Source organism: Micromesistius poutassou (genome assembly GCF_964030765.1).
Source record: "Micromesistius poutassou genome assembly, chromosome: 3".
NCBI lineage: Eukaryota > Metazoa > Chordata > Actinopteri > Gadiformes > Gadidae > Micromesistius > Micromesistius poutassou.
Window position 1 is genome coordinate 21,242,657 of NC_140273.1, and position 10,000 is coordinate 21,252,656.

Consider the following 10,000-nt stretch of genomic DNA (forward strand, 5'->3'; position numbering starts at 1 on the left):
AACTCTGGTTTTCCAGGTTTTCGGGGTTTTCCAGGTTTCGGCCCGGCCCCTGAGAGCGCTCAGTGCGCGGCTCTGTTAACTTCTCGTGTCCGTGGTGACTTTTTATCACTTAAAGTCGCAGAGGGATTTGTAGACTGTGGTTCAGCTGTTGGACGTGTGCACTCAATAACTCACGTTCCTCTGCTTGCGATCATTGCGATTCACCATTTATTGATCCATTTATTCAAAAGATCCAAAGACAAAGAACGGGTGCATTACGGTATCATGGTCAAAAACTGTTTACTCATCCAGCCTCACAATCACCTCCACCTGTGCTGTTGAGCTCTAATAACCTCTTGGCCATATGTCATTTGCACTACCCAGTGTGGAAACCCCAAAACACACATGATTGAAATGGCTATAACAGGCATGGAGGTATTGATTACCTGAATGATTATGGGAGTCCTATGTCATTTTTATAATATTGTTAATAGTCTAATATAAACATTTCAGTTGCGTTGGTATTTTTGCTTGTTTAGCTATGACAGTTAACAATGTTGGTGTATTACAATTAATTATGTGGGTAGGCTACTCCAACTTCGTTGCTGGTCGATATGTAACCATTTATTTTTATATAAATTATTGATTGTTATTTAATTTCCATAGTGCTGACAGTGACCTCCAAACCTGAGGGTGGCAGCAATGCGCCCGACGGCGTCTCCACTACCTTTTATATCCCGAAGAAGAAGAAAACGACTACGACGAAGAAGAAGTGTTTGTTGTGATTATCTTCCATCTGCTCTGCTTTAGTGTTTCTGCCATGGGAAGACACTGCTGCGTGACGAGCTGTCGCAGTTATACGGCGAGTGGCCGCACAGTGAACGGCCTCAGCTTTTACAAGTTCCCTGCGTGGAAGAAGACCGAGGGAGGGAAGGTGGCCGAGATCACCAAGAGGCGGCGGATGGCTTGGGTGGCCGCCGTGAGGAGAGCCAACATTACGTTTAACTACGCCCCCGCGTCCATGAAGGTCTGCTCCAGGCATTTCCATACTGGTGAGTCTTAGTGACCAGCATTTGGGGTTAAGTTGGGTCCCGAAGCCTCTTTGAGTGACGTTTGTACTCATCCACGACCCTGACACACTCCTCTCCTGGTGCTTTGTTGATATGTTGAAGTTGTACATGTGTAGTATACCATGGCTTTAGCTTGCCTATTAAAGTGAGTAACGCATTACGTGTGTGTTCACAGGCAAACCCGCATATGAGATGTTCGAGTCACATCCAGACTGGGCACCGTCGTTAAACTTGGGGCACAATGAAGCAAACGCTACGGAGACAGAGCAGTCTGCCCGGCACACGAAACGACACGAGCTCCAGAAAGAAGCAGAGCTGAGACCGGTGGACGACCCTGAGCCAGCCGAGGACCACGCAGACCCAGCCGAGAACCGCACAGACCCAATTGGGAACTACGCAGAACCAGCCTCGATTGTAGTGGAACTAACTGAAGAAGCAGCTGGCGAGGCTGAAAGTGGACCCGCTCCCAAGGAGATGATTGAGTGTGACTTTTGTGGATACAGGCGTGCTGAAATAAACCGCCTGTTGAAAGAGAACAGGGAACTTAAGTGTGCACTTGCAAAGCGGAATATGGATGAAGAATCCCTGAAAGAGGACGATGTGAAAGTGAAGTACTACACTGGACTTCCATGTTTTGGCCTTTTGATGGGTCTGCTTTCGACTGTGATGCCGTGCCTTCCCACCTCGGCCCGAACTTTGACACCTTTTCAAATGGTTTTCTTAACTCTCATGCGCCTGAGGCTAAATCTGCCACTCCAACACCTTGCGTACATCTTTCACGTGGACAAAAGAGTGGTTGTAACCATATTTAACACAACAATAAACGCTTTACACGCACAGCTTAGCCCTTTAGTGCGTTGGCCCAATAGAGAGCATCTGATTCAGACTATGCCTCCTCAGTTTGTGAAGGCCTTTGGGGACCGCTTTGTGATTATTCTGGACTGTTTTGAAATATGCACTGAAGGAGCCTCCAAGCAGAGAGCTCCGTCGTTTTACAACAAACACGCCAACACCATGAAGTACCTTATTGGTAAAACACCACATGGAGCCATATCATTCATTTCCAAGGGTTGGGGGGGGCATGTCAGTGACAAATATGTGACTGAAAACAGTGGCCTTCTCGATTCATTGTTACCCGGGGATTTGGTGTTGGCGGATCGAGGCTTTGACAGCGTAGGACTGATGTGTGCCGAGGTGAAGACGCCAGCGGACCCAAACGGGCCTCTTCAGTTCGATGCTAAAGACGTGAAGGAAACACGGCCGATAGCTCACCTCAGGACCCATGTGGAGAAGATGGTTGGCACCATACACAGCATGTACACAATGCTATGTGGGCCTATACCCACGAAAATGGCCCAAGTGTGCCAGGGGGAGGAGCTAACGTTCCTTGACAAGATGGTGACTGTCTGCTGTGTCCTGGCCATCATGTGTCCCAGTGGGCTTGTAGACCCAACCAGTTATTGTGCTGAGTCGGTTTAGATTTTGTAGTGTTTTTAAGAATATCATTTTTTATTAAAAGTGTATTTCTCCCAAGATTGCAGTGTCATTTATTGAGGCACGGCATATAGTTTATACAAGATCTCGAAATATGCTAATAAATGGTACGCCTGTTATTACATTTTCATGACCGGGTATGCACTGTTAAAAACAAAATGTATGAACTAGATTAGCCTGGATTTGACGTTGTTTAGGATGATTGGTCAAACTCTTAGTACTGTATATCAATGTCATGTTAGGGGACGGTTGGCGTCTTACACTTACCTTACTCCTTCAATAACACTTCTTATGAACTAAACATTTTGAAATACAGAACCCAACTGCAAAACAATGAGTACAACAAGATATATTTACAACTGATTTAAGAGTGCAATGAACAAGACCAGCTGGGAAGGTTTCAGCATTTAAAGGTCTGACATTTGGTTTCTGTGCCGTTGTCAAAATTAATTTAATATAAGGTGGCACCTTGGAGGCTGTTTGTGTATCAAGGTAGGCGAACAACTCAGGTGGAACTACCACTGGTGCCAACCAGAATCCCATGTCAGGCGTACCACGACCCAACAGTGATACGTCTACCTTTTTTCAGCTGTAGCTCAGTGTTAAAAAGTTTGAGACTCTCTCATCGCCTGCAAACCCCTGCTGGATACTGCTGTCTCTGTGCTTTGATGGACACTTTATCTCCTGGCAGCATTTCTCTCAGTATTTGCATCTTAGCCCTCCATCTGGTGAGGCACTAGTTTTTGATGACAATTTTGACAAGATTGACAATTGATCCACAACTTTCTACTTCTTAATGTTTGCTGACGCTGTCATTAACTGGTGTGTTCCCCTTCCCTCGCTCCTCCATCGCATGGCTGCTGTTGCCCTGTTTGGTCTTAGGTAGCACACCTTCCTCACAAAACAGGTCAATAATCACCAGAGAGGGGGTAGTAACTCTGTATCCCTACCCTATTGCAGTTAGTATGGCTCAAGGTCATTGATCCAGTTAATTATATATATTTTTTCTCTCTTTTGGCATATTTAATCAATTTATCACAGTATAATAACTTAGGCCTAGGCAATCTTTTTGCTTTGTTCTAGCCACAAGATGTCAACTGCAGTTTGTTTGTTGGTCTACCACCATTGCATCTTCTCAAAATGGCAGACTTGTCTACAAAAAAGACCCATATAGTGACGTACAAGCCCTTATGCTATTTTAAAACATATTTAAGTTTGTAACTTTAGGTATTTCTGGCAGAGTAAGTACTCACTATTCACAATAGAAACAAATGTACACCAAGGCTAGAAGCAGCAGGTACATCACTGGTAACATAGGCCAATTACATTGTGTAACCTTGTTTAACCTAAGTCACATCCTCATCCATCCTCATTCTGTAATTGCTCCAGGTATAATATCTTCTGTACAATCTTTTAGGGATATTATTGACTAAATGTATCGTAGCATATAGTGGATTTTGTATTTTACAGTTTTTCCCAAGAACTACAAGTCTCTGGAGACGTCTCAATATGGCAAGAAATCCCATGAAGCATTATGGGTGTGAAAGTCTGCCTGTGCATAGTCCATCTAGATCCATCTGTGTTCACCCACTACCTTATCACATACATAGGTCCACAGAGTGAACAGAGAGCGCATTTAACACAATACAAGTACATCCACTTGTTGTTTTAAGTGTATGGCAATAGTTGTAGATATAATAAAAAAAAAACCTGGACCATAGGGAATATAAAAGGGACTATATAAATAACTTAATAAAATGTGGTCCCAGGAAAGATCTCTGACACGTTCCCTTTTAATTGGATCATGTGTTACACAATGTGCCATGGACAGTTCACACACAAAGTCAATGGAATATTAAATAAATCTTTAATAATAAAAAGTATATTAAATGCAGACATTTGACCAAAAACTGAGAGATGAGAGACAAAAGCACCGCAGAGGTTGAAGAAAAAATCAGTAGTATGCTATCATGAAAGGTGAATGGTAATACACATCTAATGAGAGATTCATTGACAAAATGAAGATTAGAAATGAAAAATATTTTAAGACCCTACATAATGCCCTATAAAAGATTGGCAGTATCACTTAATAAGCATTGCTGCTTTAGAAGGTGGGCAGCCCTTTAAAATACTCCATCTGTCCACCCATCAACTATTAAGGATTAGTCCATGAATGAATACAGTAGATAACCTAGCATTAATGCAAATATCTGATGTACAATTATACAATACCAAAACCAATCAAATCTAGAGAACCTTGTCTTTTTGTTTCCATCAATAACTTTAAAACACTTTCCACTTTTAAAATAGTTTTTGCCATAATAAATACTACATAAATAAATACTCAGTACATAGACCTAAACTTAAAAAGGGTCTTAATAATAATAAATAACAATTTCTGATGTAAGATATGTGAACAAATGTTCTGCTGTGTATTTTGAGAGTGTATATTCCATACATAATAAATGCATATTGTTATGTGATGACTTGTGATATAATTCCTCTTATAGTCCTGCATCTATCCAGACTATCCAGGACATACCTCTGTATGCATAAATCAGCTTAATATTCACATTGGAAAAAAGGGACTTGAAACGCAATTTAAAAATACTGACAGTAGCAAAACGTAATAAATGTATACTGTTAGGAGTACATGTATAGAGGTAGCTCACCAGCAAGTTCTTCAATGACCTACACTTCAACAAAGACAGATAGCTTAACAGTTACAAATGTCCTATGATGCCTCTCTACCTGTGCACTGTTCACAACCCTATCAAAGGACGCCAAACAACCACCGGCACCCTAGTTTGGTCTTGACGCCGTCATCAGCGTTGGGCGGTGAGCAGGGGGGCCATCATGAGAGAACGGTGAGGACCACGGTGCCCTTGGTCCTCTTGATGACGTCCACGGCCTCGGCGTGGGTGGAGCCCTCCAGACAGTGGCCGTTCACCGCGATGATCTGATCCCCGCGCTTCAGACGGCCGTCCTCCAACGCCGCCCCCTGCCCAGAGAAGAGAGAGAGAGAGAGAGAGAGAGAGAGAGAGAGAGAGAGAGAGAGAGAGAGAGAGAGAGAGACAGAGGGAGAGAGAGAGAGAGAGAGAGAGAGAGAGGGAGAGAGAGAGAGAGAGAAAGAGAGAGAGAGAGAGAGAGATAGCACCACACCAGAATGGTTGAGGTCAGAGGCCATATTTAGCGTTTGGCCAATATGCATAAAGTGTTCTGCATGTATGCACTGTTATGTATTTCATTCTTCATACTCATTGTCTTGCTCAAGACAATGTCTAGTCCTTTGTGTTATCGTGCTATTACACACAAACATATTTAAATACAATTATTTTCATGCTAAATTGCTTCATAACCAAACAGTAAGCAGTCCATGTGAGACAGATGCCAACATAGTAACATAACCACCGCCGGACCTTGCTGAAGACAGTCTTGACGTAGATGGGCAGGTCCCCATGGGGGCTGCCGAAGCCCCCCACCACGCTGAACCCCAGGCCAGAAGACCCCCGCTCCAGGGCGATGGTCTGGTACGCCCGGGCACTGGAACACAACCCCGCATTCATGTGAGGACCCCACACTGGGGGCTGGTGTGTTGTGTGGTGTTGTGTGCGTGCATGCGTAATGCGCGCAGATGCAAATGTGTAGATGGATGTCCATGTTGATGTCGGTACAGCTTTGTGCAAAAAAGCATTTCTGCAATGCAATGCTTAATTAATACACTGGGCACACTGGTCAGGATTTGACCTTCTGTGATCGCGAGGGCCAGATCGTAGACCGACGGCTCCAATGCAACCCAAACACATGACCCAGCAGCTCTTCTGCCCACAGTACCTATTCATATATAAATATATATATATATATATAGAATGGAATTTTTAGAGGAAATTAACTTTAATTCTAGAGTTATTGACGCAAAGATTCAATCCAAAGTGGAGTGAAGCCCCAGCAGAGTGGGAAGGCTCCATTGTAAAGCAGCCATAAATAGGGTCTGGCTTCCTGTCCCTGGCAGCGAGCGCAGAACATAAGGGGATGAAAAGCAGAGCAGAGTTGGCATATTTTTAAGGGAGACGAAAAAAAACAAACAACAAAGCACATTTTGGAGGGGAAAACGCTGCACACAGTGTGTTGTGTAACGGTAAACTGTCATGGTTAAGCAGAGGAGAGAACATTAGGCCAGACAAGCCCTGGAGACAGAGCAAGAGGGAGCAGGAGTAGATAGTTGGGGAAGTGCAGAGAAACAATGGAGGAAGACGACGATGAAGAGGAGAGACATGAGGGCCGTGTGGCGAGGAGGAGGGAGGGGCTAGGGAGAGGTGGAGGAGGGAGGGGCTAGAGGGGGGTGGAGGAGGGAGGGGCTAGGGAGAGGTGGAGGAGGGAGGGGTTAGGGGGAGGTGGAGGAGGGAGGGGCTAGGGAGGGGAGGAGGGAGGGATGTGTGTGCCATTGGGCAAGGACAGTAGCCGCGTTTACATGGACACTTCTGTTCCGAATAGAAGTGGAAGAACAGCTCAATCGGAATAAAAAATGATCATATATACGCCTCAATCGGAATACAATTCTCTGATCGGAATAGAATTCTATGCGGAATAGAAGAGGTGGTGTAGTCCGCTATAATCGTCATGTATACACTTATTCCGATTGGTTTGGGGTGGGTGCGGATAACTTAGAGAGATGGCATCAGCAGCTGCAGTAGTTCGCAATTGGTCCGTCTGTACTTTTATGCAACCCGAACTTGCACTGTCAAGGAAAATGGCTTTTTTGCCTGATTCACATCTGTGTATCACTCTGCAAGTAGTCCGGTAACTTATCAAAGCCAGTGGATTCGGTTGCTTAGCGACGTCAACTTCTTTGGCAGACTATTTCTCTGCTGATCAACACTACGAATGGTAAAAAATAAATTGTCAAAAGACACACCGTGTGAAGTTATTTTTTCGTTTCGGCAAGTAGCCGTGTAATAATGTAGCCTATAGAACGTCGCCGGTTATTATCTAAAATAAGCCCCTTAAGGGAGAAGCAAGACACCTCCGCTTCAAGTCGGGGTCTACCGTAATTTCCCGCATAGGCCGCATCATGGATAAACCGCAAGCCTTTCATTTATGTATTTATAAAAGCAGAATAAGCCGCACCCATATAGGCCACACAAGTTTCAAATGCGCTAATTATGTAATGAATAGGCATATAAAACCCTTCAGCCAAATGATCACTGCAAATCGATGTTAAACTTGAACTTGCTTTCCCCCCCTTTAAGACCAACTAGGTCTACTGCTTGGCACGCATTATTTTTGTGCAGCAGCTATGGACCTGTCTAAAACCTGACGAGGTGTTCACCAATGAGTTAGTTTACCATAATAAGACGAATCTGGAAAAAATGAATAAAGACAGCGAGGATGCAGGGAGTTCAACAAGGCTACAGCTGAAGTTCAAGGTAAATAGGCCTAGGTGCTGATATATTTTAAACGTCAGCATTAGAGGAATTGACGTGTTCCCCGATGGACAAATTTAACGCACAACTGTGTGTTTATGCTGAGACTGCTTTGCTTTTTTCTACCTGTCTGTGTGCGCCGTGCGGGCTTTGCGCACCGTCAAGGGAAAGAGGCGGTGGTTTAAAAAATTTTTTTGACTGCTTATTAAGTTCACTCGTTGCTTATAATGGTTTACTCGTTTCCCAGTATTTCATTAATTTAGAAGACAGTTTTGTTAATTTTTTAAAAAAAAATTGGTGAAACACAACACTGCCAATGTGGCAGTTCCATGCGCAACAGGGATTTATAAAGGTTACTGTACAGTGGTGGAGAATGCTTCAGGAGCTGAATCACCACTACGGTAGAGCTAAGAAGTTTCTACGAGCGCTTCAGACCAACCTTACCAACAAACGATACAAACAAAACCAACACAATACATAAAAATGCCAAATAGTGATAACATGTCCATTAAGTCGCCGCCGGTCCAGATGTGTCAGGTGTGCGCGAGAGACAGAACGTTTGCTTACCACTTTTGGAAATGCCATATATACAGTACGTTCGGATCGCATGATTAGAAATCTAATCAGATCAGAAGTGTCCATGTAAATGCGTTTACATGCTTGAGCATAATCGTGCAATGAACGTATTGAATAAAGATTGGATTCATGTAAACAGGTTTATTCGATCTGCTTCGCCAAATGGATCGTCTCAGGACCGGATTTGTGAAGTTGATAGGATAGCTAGGCTGGAGCCGGTCATAGGCGGCTATCTACCTGCACGTGTACTCGATCGTATCGTATTGCCGGGAGTTTGCGTCCTGCGCATGCTCGAGAATTTTGGCCAGGGATTTCACCCGGAAGTTCTATCGCCGCCGCCACAGCAAAAAGCTCCATTTGTTCCCTCATATGCATTTTGTATACAGTATACAGTGAAAAATGCACAAAATGTACGCTACTGTTGCCTCGTCAAACTCCTAGTACGCCATCTTTGTTTGTATGTCGCCAGATAGTTTGCTGTTGCTTTTACGTAGCCGTGAACCGGAAGTGGCTCTAGTACCACTTGTTGAAAGGGCTACAGCGCCACCTAGCGTAGCGGAGTCAGCCAGGTCTCCGACCATTATTCCAATCTGATCCGATGTATGTATACTCAGACAAGTGACAGCCCCCCCGTCGAGTGGCAACATTGTTATATGGCTTAATCCATGATAAGTCGATCTGGTCCGACCATGTGACCGCAGTCACTGATTGACAGGAGGTTTCCTACCAGAGGTTGTTTGGGCAGGAGAGAAGACACAGAGGATCACCGTCACCCTGGTCCTGTGGATCGCTTTCTGCTGCCACCTAGACGCACACACACACACACACACACACACACACACACACACACGCGCATACATGCCCACACACACAAGCAGACACACACAAACATACACACACGCATGCAGGTCAACATAAACACAAACACACACACATGCGCATACATACACACACACACACACACACACACACACACACACACACACAGTATGGTATAATCAAATAATGGAACTAATGGAAAGAACTAATGGCCATCCTAGGGACCGGGGGAGTAACCTACCTGCAGAGTGATGGCTCCAGTGGCATTCTTCAACATGGCCCCCGCCTCCACAGGGGTCATCCCCTCAGTAGAAGCACCGTTAATGCTGATGAGCCTGTCTCCAGCCTGACACACATCAACATAGAGACACTGAGCAGATAGCCCACGCAGTACAACACATCCACCATAGAGACACTGAGCAGATATCACTCAGTACAGCACATCCACCATAGAGACACTGAGCAGATATCACACAGTACAACACATCCACCATAGAGACACTGAGCAGATATCACTCAGTACAACACATCCCCCATAGAGACACTGAGCAGATATCACACAGTACAACACATCCACCATAGAGACACTGAGCAGATATCACTCAGTACAGCACATCCACCATAGAGACACTGAGCAGA

General features: G+C 44.5%; 2 protein-coding genes across 2 annotated transcripts in view; one reads left to right on the forward strand and one right to left on the reverse strand.

The window, feature by feature from the left end:
- Positions 1-799: 799 nt before the first annotated feature.
- LOC311341173 (uncharacterized protein) lies at positions 800-2,528 on the forward strand (the record flags this gene model as incomplete). Its single annotated transcript, XM_084466060.1, has 2 exons — positions 800-1,031; positions 1,225-2,528. The coding sequence occupies 2 exons, from the start codon at positions 800-802 to the stop codon at positions 2,526-2,528; spliced, it is 1,536 nt and encodes a 511-aa protein (XP_084322186.1).
- Positions 2,529-5,397: 2,869 nt separating this feature from the next.
- LOC311341146 (multiple PDZ domain protein) overlaps positions 5,398-10,000 on the reverse strand; it is a gene marked incomplete at its 3' end in the record, with an annotated part of 43,808 nt that continues 39,205 nt past the window's right edge. Inside the window, 4 exon segments of the mRNA XM_084466040.1 lie at positions 5,398-5,544; positions 5,963-6,086; positions 9,270-9,346; positions 9,603-9,707. Of these exon segments, the coding sequence (XP_084322166.1) occupies positions 5,398-5,544; positions 5,963-6,086; positions 9,270-9,346; positions 9,603-9,707 (453 nt within the window).